Consider the following 18,191-nt stretch of genomic DNA (forward strand, 5'->3'; position numbering starts at 1 on the left):
GCTGTACCTTTTCTCTGTAGTACAAATATTTAGTGGGAAAACAACTGTTGACCTTTCCTATAATTACACAATTGTACCATTACTCAAGTAGCTTAAACACAATATTATGTTGAGAAGGACAGACTTCATCTCAACAGCCCTGAACTATTCAAACAGAAATAGCGGGGGAAAGTCTGTGAAAAGTAAATATTTGTGCATGCAAGAAATAAGTATGGAAAAGATTCGTTCTCTTTCATCCCCAGAGCAGTTACTGCTCTGTTGTGCAGTGATGCTTATGAAGTAGGCTTTTAGAAGGACTAAAACTAATTAACTGACTGTAATATTACTAATTTATTTTTTTCTTTCTTTTTCCTGCTCTCTGCTTGGCACTGGTTTTCGCCCATAGGTGTCTACTGTTGGCCCTCAAAGGTTACTAAAATTTTTGCAGCTGCTCTGAATCAGCACTACCTAAGCTTCACCTACTGTTGCTTCTCCCTACACCGCTCTGCACTGCTGCCTTGCTCTTGCCTGCTTCAGAACTCCATAAGAGAGTTCTTTTTTAAATACCCGCAGTGAAATTTAGGCTAGAAATGTGTGCCATTTTCTTGCTGCCTGTATACTTGTTAATCTGGTTGTACAGTATGCTGGTATTTATTCCCTGGTATTTTCTTACCAATGCCAAGAAGAAAAAGGCTATGGCAAAGCGGTTAAAAGCTAAACCCATCTCGGACAAGCCAGGGAGCCCCTACCGCTCTGTCACTCACCTGGATTCACTAGCAAACATAAACATCCCTGGAGCAGACACCCTGGACAAGCTCTTTGACCATGCTTTAGCAAAGTTTGGGAAGAAGGACTGTCTTGGAACCAGGGAAATTCTGAGTGAAGAAAATGAAATGCAACCGAACGGAAAAGTATTCAAAAAGGTAAAACTTAAAATTTTTTACTTAATTCTGATTTGGTTTTGAGCTGCTTTGTATCTTGTCTCAACAATGCGCGAACCTTTTGAGCTCTTCCTCAGTCATCATCTGATAAACCAATCATTTTATGGTGGTTGAGGAAAAGCAAAATATACAGGATGCACTATTTATTCTACTTCAAGTAAGATGAAAGCAATTTCTTAATGAACGGCAGACTGTGTACTTCTGGTGTTACACACCAACTCACATCAGCTCGTAGAGCTATACCAGAAGCTTCTTGTCATGAAAATTCATTGTTTTTTCCTCTCAAGTTAATTTTAGGAACTTATAGATGGTTATCCTATGAAGAAGTAAATGAGAATATTACTTGCTTGGGGAATGGACTGACTGCCCTGGGACTAACCCCGAAGAGCACCGTTGTCATATTTTGTGAGACCCGAGCTGAGTGGATGATTGTAGCTCTCACCTGCTTCAAGTACAACTTCCCTCGTGAGTGCTCACCTTGGTTACTTCTAATGGATTTTAGAACCATTTCTCAGCACAGATACAGCTTTTAAGTATTTTGTCAGTCTTGTCATTGGAGGTGTAAGAATTTCATAAACTTTCTCTGCGGATTCTTAGAAGTTTTCAGTCTGTTCTATGCATTGTGGAGATCCCTAAAATTAACTTGCTCGTACTTATGAAACTGTTTTATATGATTTTATTGTACTAATGTTCTAGATGTTAAAATCACAGAATAGTACACTTGCTATTCAGGTTGTTTTAAATGTTCTGAAGATCTCAGTAGTTGCATTCAAGATGTCAGTAGTTGCATTTTTCCCCACAAAACGTGGGGTGTTTTTATAATATTTTCTGACTGTATCCTAAATTATACATCCAAAAGATGAAATGGTTATCAGAAGAGAAGAATGGTAAACAAAATCATATGATAGTCCGTGGGTTGTCTGTTTTGGTGACATTTGTAAGCTGCTCAAATTCATTACAATTATCTATGGGTTTTCTTTTTTAAGTCAAACTGTCAGAAATCTCTAATGGGTGTTAATGCATGCAGACTCCTTGGTGAGCTGCAATGGTTACTGAGCACTCCAGTGCCCATTTTGCACACAACTTGCTGTGACCCACAGCCCTTTTTTTTTTTGCTTGCACTGGGCCATCTCTTTTTCTCCCAGCAGCAGTAGTAGCTGCCTGTGCGAGGAGCAGCTCCTGCAGCAGAGTGTGCAGAGAGGCTGTTCAGGGACAGTAGAGGAAGAGATGACCTTGCTGCTGAAGGAGGAGACTATGGTTAATTTGGTCTGGATCCCTATATTTTGATAGGCAGTAAGAAATAGCTGTATAACATTACTCTTTTTCCTCTTCTGCATGAACCCTGTCTCACAGCACTGTTAAATTCCTTTAATGGTCTTTGGAGGTTACAGTTTTTGAGATAGCAAATGATACTAAAGAAAGGTTTTCTTCAGTAAAGAGGTGGTGAGGAGAGGTGAATTCCATTGTGCCTGTGAGGCACTTAATGGCATATCTGTAGCCAGCCTGGGTTAAAAATAATCTGACAGTGTGAAAAACAGTCTAATTCCTTAGTCTGATTCTCTGTCTTGCTCCCATCACCAATTCCATGGGAGCAAGGAAAGTAGCAGAGAGTGTGCAGGCAGCTGTGCCCAGCTTAGCTGGTGCCCTGTAATGTCTGAGTGTCATCTCTCCCCCTGAGTTATGGTTGCAGAGAGTTAAGGGGCAGAACACCTGCTCTTAGTTGCTTATTCTGGGATTGCTTTGTACATTATTGTTGGGTTTTGGTGCATTTGTTTGTTCTGATAATTTTTTTTTTGCTATAGAAAAAGCAGAATTATTTCAGGAGGACATAGATGCCATTATAGATTCCTTCCAATTGCCTGACCACTTCAGGGCTGACTAAAAGTTACCTGTTACCTAGAGTGTTGTTCAAAGGCCTCCTTAACAGTGACAGTCTTGGGGCATCAATCCATTTGACCATGCTTTTTATCCTATCCATCTGCCCTCCTTGTTCCAGAGGTCTCTTGTGCCATAAAACTTCCGATGTGGAAAAATTCAAAGCTGTTTTATTTCCAAATTAGAAAATTCCCAATTGAGTGCTTTCCAGTAAGCTAAAGCAAGAGCTTTTGCATTTAGTATTGCTTGTTCCCTTCTTTCATGTCCTCTCCCATCCCTGTGACAGTTGTCACCCTTTATGCCACCCTGGGTGAAGAGGCGGTGACCTACGGTCTCAACGAGTGTGGAGCATCATACCTGGTCACAAGTGTGGAACTCCTTGAGAGCAAACTTAAGGTAATTTGGTATCATCTTCACCTGCAATAAGCAACCCTACAGTTCAGTCAGTACACTACTAAAAATTTCATTTCTCTTCTGTAGACTGCACTGCCACAGGTTTCCTGTCTGAAACATATAATTTATGTGGACACGAAGACGATAAATAAATCAGAATACCCTGAAAACGTGGAGATTCATAGTATGCAGGCAGTAAAAGAGCTGGGAGCCAAACCAGAAAACTGTAAGTGATCACTTCACAGAGGAATGACTAATAAAGCAGTGTTAACAGTGAAATCAGACCTAAAAAACCCCCCACCCAGCAAAGGGCAGCTTTTGTCACCAACAAAGGCAGTGGCAGGGTGCCAGTTCATCCTCCACCTCCCTTTAAATAAACAAAAAAAATTGTTTCATATTCTTTTATTCATGTGTCATGAATGTCAGGTGAAACTTTGTTTTTAACTTCTAAACCATAACCAGAATAATTTAATACTTCTTCTTTGTTTAGGAAATGAAATAGAAACTGTTTAAATGTTTCATTTTCTGCTACTCTTACATTTTATTTATCTTACTGTCACTATTTTTTCTAAGAAAAGAGGGGAAAGCACTTAAGGCCAGAGGAATAACAGTTCCCTTCATTGCTGTCTTGGGCTGCCAGGAATGACTGTAAACATCTGCTTTATGGAAGGATGGCCTGTTCTCCTTACATCAGCAGTCTGTAATTACCGCATCTCTCTGGAATAAAGGAGGAGATAAACTGGCAAAGGAGCTTTGGGAAACACACATTCATCACAGCTGCTTATCTCTGATCAGCCTGAGGTGCTGATACAGACCAGCAGTGACCCTAGTGGGTGTTTTTTCTTGGGCTTACTCTCTAAAAAAACTGCTTCCTTGCAGATATTGTGAAAGCCATGAAAGCTGATGATTGTCATCCTAAGAAATAAAGAGAACTAAAACAAAAATCAGAAGTCAAGTGTTCCAGCTTACTGCTTTTCTACTAAACCTACAGCTTACCTGAGAAAGGTTTATGTAAAAATTTTTAAAAATGGGGGGTGGGGAATAGTTAAAAGGAATCTTACCTCTACAGCCTTGGCTTTGAAAGACTGATGGACAGAAAAGCTGACTTGCAGGTTTTTGGGGTGTTGTTTTTTTTGTTTTGTTTTTTTACTCAACTTGCTGTTTATCATCAGTACTGTATTTCTCCCCTTCGCTGCCTTTGACAGTTTTATTTGGTCTCCAGTGGGCTCTTTCCATGAAACTTTCAGTCAGCTATAAACTACAATGATAAAAGTGTCACCCAGATTGTGTAGATGCTCAAATATTCATCATTGCTTTCAAAATTGGCCTTCCCTCTCTTCCTCTTAACACCAGATGACTGCTCTGTCCAGCACTGACCATGCAACAGCTCGCTGTGCTGGCCTTCCATGAAGCACCTGTTTCACAAAGATTACAGACATTTTCACATTGATTAATTGCAGAAATGGTTTAGAAAGTAGATAAGAATAACAGTTTTTCTCCTGAAATTTTTAGCAAGCATTCAGCCAAGCAGACCTGTTCCTACAGACTTGGCTTTAGTAATGTACACCAGTGGCTCTACTGGGAGACCCAAAGGAGTGATGATGATGCATAAAAACTTAATAGCTGGAATGACAGGACAATGTGAGAGAATACCTGGACTGGGGTAAGAAACACTTTGTTGTCTTGTGTACAGAGAGCTAAAACAACCTCCATAAGTGTCACATTTATAGAATCTGCTGCTGGTGTTGTGTTGTCAAGTTTCTTCATGTTATTGTGAGGCCACTACTCTTTAATTTGTAAGAAATATGTCTTGTGTGCATGAAAGTCCCTTGGTAGAAAAATATGCCCTTCTAGCTCTTTTCTCAAATGCTGTTGCTATTTTATTATTATTACCCTTAACTCTAAGTTTGTGATGGATTTTTGCACTTTTGAGTATCAGAGGATACCAGTAGATAAGTGATTCCTCCTCTAGTGCAACTTGGGAAATGTTTTAGGCATTTTCAGGCATCTAGAATCAGTTTAGGAAGCATGTCAGAGCCTTGCACTTCATTGACCTGGAAACACCACTTTAGGTGCACATGCTGCTCCTTCTGCTCAAGTACAGTTCACTGAAGGAGCAAAAAAGTAATAAATTATGCATTGACAACAGTAAAAGCAAGTGCAAATTCCCTCACATTTTGAGGAAGTTTTTCATGGAAATGTGTATTTTTCTCTGCATTCACAAAGGGTTCAATAGCTGAAATTAGCCCTGTTGCCAGACTGCTGTTGTGAGAGGATATAACCCAGTTCTGGCTGGGTGCTGAAAGCTGCTCTTCAGCAACAGCTCTAAGGTTCTTGCTGAGAAATCTCTGAGCAATTACCTTCTGAAACAAGCCTCAGTACTTCAGTAATCAGCTCTCCTTCTAGTAATGTATCCTAGAAGAAGATGACTGACAGGGTTTTGTGACTCATTGGTCATTATTTTAAAGTACAGTTATTTCATCCTTAATTTCTTAATTGGAATGAAACCTCCCACAAGGAGAGGAAATAGCAGTAAAGGACTAAGGAATTGGAGTTTCCTAGAAAACAAGGTAAATCTTGTAATTTGTAGTGATTTCAGTAAGGGCAGATTTCCCCAATTTGTTTATATACTGTGGCTGAAATCACACCCATCTTGTGTGCAGAAGAATAAGCTCACCTGTGATTCAGGTCAATCAAAAAGTAATAACTAGCCACACAATGAAATGGTTAAATGGTATTTTCAGTTCACTTGTGACTCATGGTTAATTATTTTTTTCTTTCCCAGACCCAAGGACACTTACATTGGTTATTTGCCTCTGGCCCATGTGTTAGAACTGACAGCAGAAGTTTCCTGCATCACTTACGGCTGCAGGATCGGTTACTCCTCTCCTCTCACTCTGTCAGATCAGGTGAGGGCTAGCAGAGCAGGGTGGGGAGCAAACTTCACCTCTGCAGCCTGTTCTCTCCTTGCTCAGCTTCCTCCTTCAGTAAAGAAATACTGATGTATATGGCACTTCAGAAATGTAAATTTTTTTCAGAAAATGATGCAAATTAATGTTCCCAGTGAACAGCAGCAGTGGATTGTACCATATAAATTTTATTAAAACCTTTGCTTTTATGATACTTAGGAAATCTAAAAGCAATCTTAATAAATGCCTATAGCTTTATCCACTGGATAACAGGGTAAGAACAGCTCTCAGTAGGTCAGCTGAACTGTTTAAAGTGACCTTAAGTTTTGTTGTCTCTTTATCCAGTTATTATTGCAGATCTTTTATTTAGCCCTTTGCCTTTTGTCCTTTAACAATTCAGATAAATAAGAGTAAATTAAGCCAGAATAGATATGTATGTTTTGCTTGTAGAGAGATTTGCATCAAGCAAAACAAGCTCCCAGAGGAAGATGGAGAAAGCAAGTACTAGAGGGAGGAAGTAAAAGAAAGATAAACAAAGTGAACTTGTAAAAGATTGAGTATTTTAGTTGAAATAGATGTTAATCATTACCCTTTCCATAACAGTGGGGGCAAAATGACACAGGAACAGGGGAAGATATTAGAACAAATTGCATGCTAATATATTTCCTCCTTTTGTTAGTCCTTTAGTTTTCAAGTGGTGTCTCGTTTTCAGTTTCATAAATTGACATTTTTTTCCTTATTACAGTCGAGTAAAATTAAGAAGGGAAGCAAAGGAGACTGTACTGTACTTAAGCCTACACTGATGGCAGCTGTGCCTGTAAGTATGCAGAAGCAGATATGTCCAGTAAAAACTGTTTTGTTTTTTTTATGCTAGACAAATATATTTACAAGTGTGTTTTTCTCTTCATCTATAAGTAACTGTCACTAATAGGAAAAGAGCAAACACAGACATTCCAGCTGTTGATGGATTGAACTGATTCCTGATGCTGCAGATGAGCACAAGACTCTGCCTGTACTAAAGCCAAGATCTTTCTGATCCATACCTGTAAATGTTTCAGTAGTTACAGGTGGTGGTGTACTGATATAACAATAGGATACAGTCATAGTCTGGAGCTCCTTTTTTGCTCAGGGGCAAATAGGGTGGTTCTGGCCAAGAGGGAATCCACTTTAAGGATATGGGCATTTGGCTCAGTCACAGACTTAGCAAGTCAAGGTAACACTGAGGCTGAGTCTCTCTTGCTGTTCTCAGGGGCAGGAGGCCAGGCTTAGCCTTCTTTCAGAGCAAAGAGTGATCAGGAGACTGTAACTCCTCCTGCTTCTGCAGGTTACACTGCTCTGGGAGGGACCAGGCTCCTGCAGTCCATAAGGCTGTGGTGCTGTCCAAAAACTCCACAAATGTTTGTGCCTTTCTGGTGCCAAGGCCCTCCCTACATGTGCTGCCATCACAGGCGCTGCTTTTAGGATCCTGTCACATCTGTGGCTCATAAAACTGGTAGCACTGGATGGTGCCACAGGGTGGTGGGGAGTGAGTAGGAGGATTCAATCTAATTTAGGAATAGTGAATTTTGGTTGGATCTGGTTATTCTGCAACATCTTAGAATAGCCAAGAGTTGTAAAATCAATTTAGTCACTTGCATTCTTCTGTTTTATAAAATCATAAGCACATACAGAGATGTGGTCATCTTCTTAATAATTAACAGTGACAATTAGTATATCTGAGAACTCCAACCTTTTGGAAAATATCCATTTAAATTTATTTCATGGAGAGAAAGCACATAAATACTTCAAAACATTATACTTCAAAACAAACTTGAAGGAGTCAACCTTTAAACTTCCATTTAATGCTTCACCAGTCTGAACAGTGTTTTAGGTTTGGTGTATTTGGGTGACCATAAGCTTATTATTTTAATGGAAATTAATCTCTGGTCTGTGACAGAATTATGGTGGGTTTTTGTCAGATGATTAGAATTACTGCAACCACGTTGCTCTGAAAGTTGAATATCTTTTGGAAAAGGAAATGGTTAAATGCATTCTCTTAGTTCCTTCCCTTGCACTTACCAATTGCTCTGGATAAAGTAAAGCATCAGCACTCCCAAGCATGACACATCTTGAGGGGAATATACCAACCTTTAGCAAAGATTGCATTAAACTTGAATTTAAAATTTTAAAATCAGTTTGTCACAGTTTAAGTACAGGTTCAGATGTAATAGCTCCAAGCTGCAGTGGTCTATGAATTGGCTCATTGATCATGTGTTAAAAGCATTGCACTCAAGCATTGCCTAACCCCATGATGTAAGATCTTCACTCTTATTATCCATTTTAAAGGAAGAATAGTGGGGGGGTTACTTATGACATGGGATTTAATCTACACATGCTGGCCTGTTGCAGGTGGTAATTTTCCTTTTTTTAACACTTTGTAGGAAATAATGGACAGGATTTATAAAAATGTCATGAGTAAAGTTCAAGAGATGAACTATATTCAGAGAACTCTGTTCAAGATAGGCTATGACTACAAATTGGAACAGATCAAGAGGGGATATGATGCACCTCTCTGTAACATGTAAGTAACATTCACGGGCCAAGGGTGCATTTTGCCTTGGGATCTCTTAGGACAGTGTAAAAGAATGATCCTCTGAGCTATCAGATAGTTCTCATATGACATGCAAATAACACCTAATGAGTAACTGAAGTACTCCAAGTTCTTACTGGAAACAGATATTTCATGGTAATGACTAATCTTCCAAACAGCTGCCTGGTTAATTTTCATTGCATTATTGGTTTTTTTTTAAGTGATAAAACTGGAATGTCTGTAATCTACGGGAACTCTGCCTCCTCAAGTGTTACACAAGAAGTAATGGGTTTGGATTAGCTATGCTAAAATCTGGGGAAAAGTTAATTTTTAAGGTGTTTCTGATAGAAAGGAAGGAAGAAGGTTTGTGTCTTCTTATAACAGCAAGCTAAGTGAATAATTTCTAATGCTTTTTGCCTTCTTTCAAGACTACTGTTTAAAAAAGTAAAGGCCCTGCTGGGAGGGAATGTCCGTATGATGCTTTCTGGAGGAGCACCACTCTCACCTCAGACACAGAGATTCATGAACATCTGTTTTTGCTGTCCTGTTGGTCAAGGCTATGGACTTACAGAAACATGTGGAGCTGGAACCATTACAGAAGGTAGTTAAAACACCTGTGGAAATATGCAAGTTAAGGAATAGATATGTATGGACATTTGGTGATTTTTAATTTTTTTTAAACAAGTCAAAATATAGCTACAATACTATAGCTGTAGTTCTGAAGTAAAGTAACTTGAGATAAGATACATCCTATTCATATTTCAAATAACAAAAAATCTTGCTTTTCTTTCTTGTTCTCTCCCTAAGTTACTGATTACAGCACTGGCAGAGTTGGAGCTCCTCTTATTTGTTGTGAAATAAAACTGAGAGACTGGCAAGAAGGTGAGAATAGTAATTGTTCTGATTTCAGAGTAATTAATTTAGCCCCTGCCTATCTTTGCCTATCTGCTTAGCTAGGTATAGCATATTAAGTAATTGTTCTTTATCTTTGATAATAGTCATCAGTTAATGTGCTTTAACTTCAAGCTGAAGTTTCAAAGTATGTTCTTGGAAGAAAGATATATAAGTTGAAAATAATTGCTTGGGACTGTGTTTTTTCAGGGGGCTATACTAATAATGACAAGCCTAATCCTAGAGGAGAAATTATAATTGGTGGACCAAATGTCTCCATGGGATATTTTAAAAATGAAGAGAAGACCACAGAAGAGTTTTCTGTTGATGAGAATGGCCAGAGATGGTTCTGTACAGGAGATATTGGGGAATTTCATCCAGATGGGTGTCTGCAGATCATAGGTGGGCCTCAGTTTTTGATACCTTAATATTGACAAGATACTGACTAACCATAATTACAAACATGTTATTAATACTGTTGGCTTTGCCTGGGCTAATCTACTTAAGGTTACCTATTTACAGCATCGGTGTAAAACACATTTCCAAAAGCCCTCATAGGTGTAGTAAAATTTTGGAAGTGATGCCATTTCCTGTGACATTATCATCATCTAAATGTAGCACATGGACTTTAAATAATAAATACAAGATTAACTTTTGTATTAATTACAAAGCTTTAAAATTTTTTCTACAAGCTGTGTGACAAAAAGTGTAGTGCTATAACACTGCTTTACAGAAATTTTTATAAATTTGGCAGCTATTAGCTGCTTTTAAATTTGTCTATTAAGATCTGGTATAGCACAAAATATGTGGTATGTATGGAAATGAGTCTGTGGAAATGCTGAAGTTTAAATGAAACAAGGTTTTCTTTTTTTCCCTTCCCCTGACTCCTAGATCGTAAGAAGGACTTGGTAAAGCTCCAAGCAGGAGAATATGTATCTCTGGGCAAAGTAGAGGCAGCACTGAAGAACTGCCCATTAATTGACAATATCTGTGCTTATGCCAAAAGGTAAGAGTGGTATTAATTTAGAAACTCTGTTTAGAGTAAACATGAAGTACAGGCTGTGATCCACGTCTCTGATCCAACTATAGTTTTTCGTGGTCTCCTTCAATAACCCTCTCCATTGGAGTAAAAGTTAGAAACAGCATGTCTGAAGAAGCCCAGGTTCTGAAGAAGTTGCCTATTTTTCTGTGGCATTTCTCCTATCCAGATACACTTCTGTTCCATCCCCTCCCTTTTTCCTAAACTGTATATATCATTATATATTGCTATATTTAGCATGTGTTTTGGCTAGAATATCAGTGAAAAGTTCACCTGGACACTTCGCACCTGATCCAAAGCTTTCCAGTGAGTTTGGGAAATAGTCCCAGTACCTTCCCCTCTCTCCCTATGTGAGAGAGAACTGCAGAGAAGGGGTTAAACCCCAGGTCTGTCTGGGGAGCTAAACGGAGATGTGCATTAGTGAAATGACAGCAAAGGCTCATTCTGATCAAACCCGATGATGTAAACCAGCTTAGCGTATCTTCTTGGTAAGCCATCAGATGTGAAGCCTTAATGCACAAGAAGGATTCTGCATGGTGGAATATCTCCAGTTCAAAAGGCCCTGGGCATCTGTGGGCTCAACAGCTGGTGATTTACACCATGAAATGAAAGTCTTGACTGGACCTTTTTTCCTTCCTTCTCTTACCACTCTGTGTAGTGACCAGTCCTATGTGATCAGTTTTGTGGTCCCTAACCAGAAGAAACTGACTGCATTGGCTGAGCAGAAAGGCATCAGTGGAACCTGGGTGGACATTTGTAACCATCCTGCAATGGAAGCAGAAATACTGCAAGAGATCAAAGAAGTGGCAAACAAGAGTAAGTACCACAGCACATCCTGCTGGCCAAGGGGGCTTATCCAGCAGACACTGTCATTATCCTCACTAAAGGCTCCTCCTTCTTCCAGTTTCTCTGTATCTGCCAAAACATAATAGTTTATCAAGGCAAAGACTGCATGAAATTGTTGCATTATCCCAGGAATTTACATAACACTGGTTATATTGATTGCTATACTACTTCTGTCCAGAATTAAGTTGAAAAAAACCTTCAGATATTTTGTAAAAACTACAAATTGCTTGTCTAATTGGCTAAAATAAGGTCTGAAAGAGCTGGTAGTTGTAAGAAGAGTTGCAAGGCATTTGCTGGCAAGGAAACTGGTCAAGCAAGATATTTCAAAGCATTTTTTCCCCATACAACTTTGTTCCCTATGGCTGTGAACAGCCATGATCCTTATGTTTGTAGAGGCTTAAAAGCCTGCTAATCTTTGCTGTGGTACTGAATGATCAAAAGTGTCATCAGTCCTTTACGGGACCAAAAATTGAACAAACTCAGTGGGGAAGAAAGTGTCTAAAGCACTTGGAACCTCATACAAAGAAGCAGTAAGAGCTGCACTTAAGCACTTTCTCTTGAATACAGAGGAGAATCTGCCTTTTCAAAATGAGAAAACAAGAATGAATTCGGCACTATTGAGGCTCACCTTGAAAAAATAAATAAATCCATAGGTTTAAACACTTTAATCCCTGGAGGAGTTTTTATCGTGAATTAGGCAAATTACTATCCATATGGCTTTGTGTACTTCAATCTTTGCTTGTACATTCTTTCTGCCTTCTAGATAGTAATCTGCTATTGAGATACAGCTGATTTAACTTTTTTCAAAACTATTTTAAAGTGGTAGTTCTTATTCTTAGCAGAGCATGATGCACCTTCATCATGAGCAGGTACACATCTGAGTGAAAGGCAGCAGCACATCCTGATAGCAGCTGAAGTTAGAAAGGCAGAGGAGCTGCTGGGTCCCACTTCTGCTGCCCCCAGAGGCTGTGCTGGAATTCAGCTACAAGGCCATGTCTGTGGATGCCATTCCCAGCCTACCTGCAGGGACTGGTAGCAAACTTCATGCAGTACTGGACACATGCAGCATCTCTCTGTGCTGTTCCTGCTGCTCCTGCCCTTCCCCCTGAAGCATTTCCCTTTCTGCTCTCTTGCTTCCCCCTCTTGGGCTGTTACTTGTGCAGGAGGGAGAAGCAGCCTTGATTGCAATGATGCTGTGCATGTGCCAAGCCACTGATTCCAGCTGAAGGGAAAAGAAGTGGCTAATGTAACAAAAATGCAAAGAAGTCCCTTAGTTTTGAACTCTAAACAGACTTTTATTTTAAAAATACAGGAAAGAAACATTCAGCCAGGGAAAGTGTACAAGTACTTCATTATAATTTAAATATGAAGCATGTCCAGCAAGTCTGAGTTAACCTAGTTATTCCACTCCTTTAACAAAGATACAAATGTAGATTTCAGTGTATGCTCTTGTGGCAGTAGTCTCAGAGCTTCAGGCTACTCAGTCATTTGTTTTGAGCTTTAGATTTTGCATTGTCACATCCATACAAGCTCTAAACACAGAGTGTTATTAAAGTATTTGCACACTAACCAGCATTCAGTGATGGGACAGGAAGAAATTTACCTGTGACTCTTCTGTAAGGTTATGTCATTAAGTAGGACAGCATATTATGCAAGCTACAGGGTGCTGACCAGATTTTTAGGAAACTTGAATTAGTATTTCATTTGGCTTTGTAATCACAGTCATGCTTTTCTTTGTTCTTGTCCCTGCAGTGAAATTAGAAAGGTTTGAAATACCCATCAAGGTCCGGTTAAGCCCTGAACCCTGGACCCCTGAGACTGGGTTAGTAACAGATGCTTTCAAGCTGAAAAGGAAAGAACTGAAAAACCATTACCTCAACGACATTGAAAGAATGTACGGAGGCAAATAAACAGCTCTGCTGACCTGGCAGGTGGTTCCTTCTCATGCCTCAGTTTTGGATGTCTGTGTATACTGTAGATATCACACATTCAAAAAATACACCAAATGGATGACTGTTTCTATAATCTCTATCAAGTAAAACAGAGAGTATCTTAGACTCCAAATTCTTAATTATTAGCAGATTAGACATTGATGGTCTTCACAGAGTTTCATGTGATCATCTCCAGTTTTGAGACAGACATCATTATGTGAAGCAGTGTGACCAGGTAATTTTATTGTTTCTCTAGCATATTCAGACTGCTTACAACTTCTCCCTAACTCATGCTGAAGTCTGGCCTATATTTCAAAGAGAAAAAAATAATGTAATTGTGATGATTCTTCTGTTATAATGAGACACTTCTAATAAGATATTTCCCTCTAGCAAGGAGGGAAAAGGAGTATCTACCCTTCTCCATTTAAAAACAAAACCAAGACAACAGCAGCAGTCAAGAACTTGCTAGAGATCACTAAAAACACACTGCTTGAGAATGGATGGATTCTTCTGCACATCAGTATCTTGAATATTTACAGTGCCTACAAAAGAATAGAAAGTACACTTATTGAAGCAAAGGTGAACTGAAAAGCTTTCTACAAAACAAGTTATAAGAAATTTCACTCAAGAGCACTGAATTAACTATTTCAACTTCCAACTCACCAAATAGATTTTTAATTACCACTGCATTTTAATTCAAACAGAGCTTTCCACTGGACACAGAGTGAGAAATCAGTGCCTGAATGCAGAACTTGCATCTGGATTAGCAAACAGCTGTGAAACTGGTGGGAAGTGGTCTCTAAACAGACTTGAAACTCAGAGGAGTTTTGGTGTGTTTTTTTGAGAGGTGATTGATACTTTTAAGGCACTGATCCTCTAGACATGAGTACTGGTACAGGTTACCTGGACATAACGTAGAGGATCAGGTTTTACATGTCTGCATTCCTTTATGGAAAGTATTTCTGTTCACCTTTTAACTGTGGTAAGCATGACAAGGCAACCAGAAAACAACAGGAGTTTCCCTGTCTAGTTTTGTTTTACTTATAGAAAAGTAGTCTGTGACCAGGGAATCTTTGTTTCCTGGAAACTTGTAAAAAGGGACAAATCACTCTTTCCAGAAATCTATTATAAAAATGTTCTCTTATTAACTGGAAGTGAAGAAGGAGGATGATGTAATTTAATAATAGTTCATCATTTTGTGTGCCGAATCCTGTACTGTGTTTTCGTTTGAATTGTAACTGAGCTTCTGCATCCTTGCCAGCTCTTCACACTTGAACCATAAGTGCTGTAAAAAGTGGAGGCTGTTGATACTGTTCTACTTTGCACTTTCTTAATCATTTTATATATGTTGCTTACATTTTGTAATGTTGCTTACATTTTGTACAGCTGTGGCCCTCGACTGCTCTATATTGCAAATTAATTTGAAAGTATTTATAGATTTCTATTCATAATATTTGTGTTGTGTATATTATGGTTAAAAAATTATTTGGTATTGTCACTGTACAGAAAGTAAAAGATTTTGTACATTGCTTCTCTTGAACACACAAGCTTGCAATTTCAGGACAAGTTTCTCCTTTTCTGCATGTATATGTATTTTTATTTCCCCGTTAAAATAGACTTTGGCAAAAATAAATGATGGCTCTACACTCTTCAAGTAAACCATCCCTTCTCCTGGAGGCAAACTTCCAACTTCACCATGCATAATTTTCTCTGGCTAGTCCAGGACACTGCCAGCTCACCTTCCAAGAACCCCAAGGGGAAAGAGAGAAAGAAAATCTGGTATATAAAGGTGACAGTATCAGTTGTGCATGGAACTGCAAGAGTCACTAAAAGAAACAACAAAACAGCTTTTCTAAAAAATTAATTTTTTATAAGATGCAGACAGTTGTTTTATTGTTAACAGGAAATAATTCCTGTATCAGTAGAAACTTTTAAAATTACTTGGTCCTAGAGCCATGGTACCAATTTTTCCATGTTTTAAAACTGGTCTCTATTAAATGGCCTTTAGTCAACCTATTAGCATCACAAAAGTGAAATAGATGTAAGAAAGATACTTACACTCAAGTCTGTCAGTAGGTTCTAATACTATTTTTTTTAAGCCATGAATGTATTTATATGAAATGTATTTTATTTTTTGTGTCCTGGTCGACTGAGGATCGCTATTTCTAAAATATGTATACACACATACACAATGTTAACATTTCAAAAGTGGAATACAACTTAAATGGTTCAACAAGCTTGTGTTTATATCTTTATATTACACAGGCTCTCGTTCCTGTTCCGTGCCTCACATTCTGTCTAAAACTGAGCCTACCTTACAAAGACTGCTCAAAAGCAGCAGCACTGAGTCCATACTTCTGGTAATAAAAATCAAGCCTCAATCAGGCCTGGTTTTTCTTGTAAGGAATGAACTAGAGGTGAATGTACTGCAAAACACTATTTGCTGCATCATCAGCTTTTCAAGCACCTTTGGAGAAGGGGAAGGATTACATCAGGCTGCCTTCAAATACAGGGATTGTTTGCAAATACGGGGATTGTTTGCAAATACCTTGCAGCTGGGCAAGAACTTTATCTTTCATTTTAATGAAGGATAAATCCTTTTTGTGACAGCTTGTGGAGGAGAAACAGAATGAGCAAGACTGTTTAATTCTTGCTATTAAAAAGAAGGAAATAGGATGCAGATGAAGAGCTAGAAGATCACTTCAAAATCATTATGTGATAGCTACAGATGTTACAGGTGCTGTTTATCTTGTGCTGGGCTGAAAGGATGTACACCACAGGACTGAAATGTGTGGGAAAGGTTCATGTACTGCTGAGGGTTCTGGAATGCTGGAAGTTCTTCAGCAAGCAGGTTAAGAATTTTAAATCATTCCTCTAAGACTGAGGAAGCAAGGTCAAAGAGAAACAAAATTCAGTTTGGGCATACCTCGTGTAAGATTATATTTAGGCCCTGTACCTCAAAATACACTGTCTGGCTAGATGTGTAAAGCCAGAGTGTAACTACCACAACAGGGAGACTAGAAAACTTAAGCTGTGAAGGAAGATTAGAGTTGTCTAGCTGGCCTGAGAAGGAATGGCACATGCCATTAGATGATTAACCTGCAGCTCCATGTACAGTTACTCTGATAAAGGCACAAAGAGCCAAAGGGAAAGAGGAAGAACAGGGTGTAAGTTTGCACAAATGGATGAAATGGATGATTTAGTGTTTTAGAAGAAACACAGGATTTTAAACCAATTCCTTACTAAATACTGAACTAGTTGTCCTAGATCTTTCCCACTGAAAGTCTTCAGAGCCTTAGCATCAATGACAGTTCAGCAAAGCCTTTGAGGAACAGCCTTGGCACAGACCCCTGGGTGGGGCTGGCAGGGACAGGTCCTGCACGTGGCACAACAGGAATGATGTCTGTAACAGGCACAGACATCATTAAGTGGCTTGAAAGGGAAAAAAATGAGCCTAAACAGGGAGAGGAAGGAGTTACTCCCTTAGGAGCAGGTGAGGTGGTGTTTAACCACCCCACGCAATCACAGTGCCCTTGACAGCCACTCAGAGCATAACCTGCAGGGTACTGCCTGCCAGCTCCCCCAGCACAAACTGCAATTCCTAGCACACTGGCAGGCTATAAAATGAACAGAATACCAGTTCAGAATGTGGGTCACTCATTTTCATTAGCAAAAAAGAAAAAAAAAAAAAAAAAAAGAGAAAAAAACCCGTACCTACCACATCTCAGAACAATAGCTTCAGATAACTGTGTTGTACTCTAACAATAACTTAGTGTTGTTTTGCAATTACATGCAAAACAAGAAATAAATTCTTATTATGTATTTGGTTTTGGTGTGTTGGGGTTTTTGTTTGTTCGTACCTTGACTTTGGTTAATTTTGTTTGTGGTGGGATTTCTTTTCGTTCATACTGAGCCTACCCAATGGCTAAGCTCTATTTAGATGACAGTAAAGCACTTTCCTTTTTGAAGGCTAAGACTTACACACTTGAAGCTTAAAGATAATAAATCTGGTGGGTTTTTCGCATAAGATGGTACATAGGTCATCTACAAAATGCAGTCAGCAAAACTTGCAGTCACTGGTTACATGGAACTGCAAATAATACACAGAGTAAAACTCTGTGAACTTACCTGGATTAATAAAACACATTTCCAGGTAACTCACTGCACTGCAAAGTGGATTAGTGATGGCTTTATGATAGGAGAACATCAGCCACATAGGATCAGGACTGACTATATTAAATATACACTTGTACTTAGCCTGTAATTTGCACATAATTTAATCTGAGTTCTAACAGAAATGGGGTAATGTTTGCACTATTGCTTTGCTACTGGGTGCTGTTAATAGGTTGGATTTTGCTGCACCTTGCTGCTCTTGGGGAGAGACATGTTTTGAAGAAAATGAAACCCATTCTAGATTGATAAAGCGTTCTAATGAAGCTGAGTATCACAGGTAATTTATCCAAAATTGTCTTTGGTTGGAAGCATGTAGCCTTGACATTAAACTAGTGCTAATTAATTTAGACAAACAGAGCTCTGGCCACAGTGTCTGATCCTCACAGATTTCACTTGCACTTTTAAAGCAAAAAATAACTAAAGGACCAAAACAAACAAAAAATGAAACAAAATCACAACTGTTGAGTTTTCCTCTTGTTCTCCCATTTTGAAACACCAGTAATGTGGTTAATGATGAACACTACCAGCAGAGATAAGTGTGTATTCAGTGGTGGCCACACAAGTGAAGGCAAGGAGCTGGCAGGTGATAATTTAAGAAACTGTCTATAATGGGAAAAACTCAGCATTCAATTTTCATCTCCTTAG

The 18,191-nt window shown here is 38.9% G+C and overlaps 1 protein-coding gene across 4 annotated transcripts in view; it reads left to right on the forward strand.

Annotated features, from left to right (window-relative positions):
• ACSL4 (acyl-CoA synthetase long chain family member 4) overlaps positions 1-17,200 on the forward strand; it is a 38,665-nt gene extending 21,465 nt beyond the window's left edge. For 2 of the 4 annotated variants that reach the window (XM_033072206.2, XM_033072207.2), the window contains 14 exons: positions 386-902; positions 1,208-1,385; positions 3,082-3,191; positions 3,276-3,414; positions 4,701-4,851; positions 5,974-6,097; positions 6,843-6,914; positions 8,518-8,657; positions 9,095-9,267; positions 9,474-9,548; positions 9,768-9,959; positions 10,449-10,563; positions 11,255-11,412; positions 13,195-17,200. In XM_033072206.2, the coding sequence (XP_032928097.1) occupies positions 570-902; positions 1,208-1,385; positions 3,082-3,191; positions 3,276-3,414; positions 4,701-4,851; positions 5,974-6,097; positions 6,843-6,914; positions 8,518-8,657; positions 9,095-9,267; positions 9,474-9,548; positions 9,768-9,959; positions 10,449-10,563; positions 11,255-11,412; positions 13,195-13,352 (2,118 nt within the window). In that variant the 5' untranslated portion in view covers positions 386-569 and the 3' untranslated portion in view covers positions 13,353-17,200. The remainder of the gene's footprint in view (positions 1-385; positions 903-1,207; positions 1,386-3,081; positions 3,192-3,275; positions 3,415-4,700; positions 4,852-5,973; positions 6,098-6,842; positions 6,915-8,517; positions 8,658-9,094; positions 9,268-9,473; positions 9,549-9,767; positions 9,960-10,448; positions 10,564-11,254; positions 11,413-13,194) is intronic. The other 2 variants (XM_033072209.2, XM_033072210.2) reach the window with 1 other exon arrangement.
• Positions 17,201-18,191: the final 991 nt, after the last annotated feature.

The sequence above is a fragment of the Catharus ustulatus genome, chromosome 14 (genome assembly GCF_009819885.2).
Source record: "Catharus ustulatus isolate bCatUst1 chromosome 14, bCatUst1.pri.v2, whole genome shotgun sequence".
In the NCBI taxonomy this organism is placed as follows: domain Eukaryota; kingdom Metazoa; phylum Chordata; class Aves; order Passeriformes; family Turdidae; genus Catharus; species Catharus ustulatus.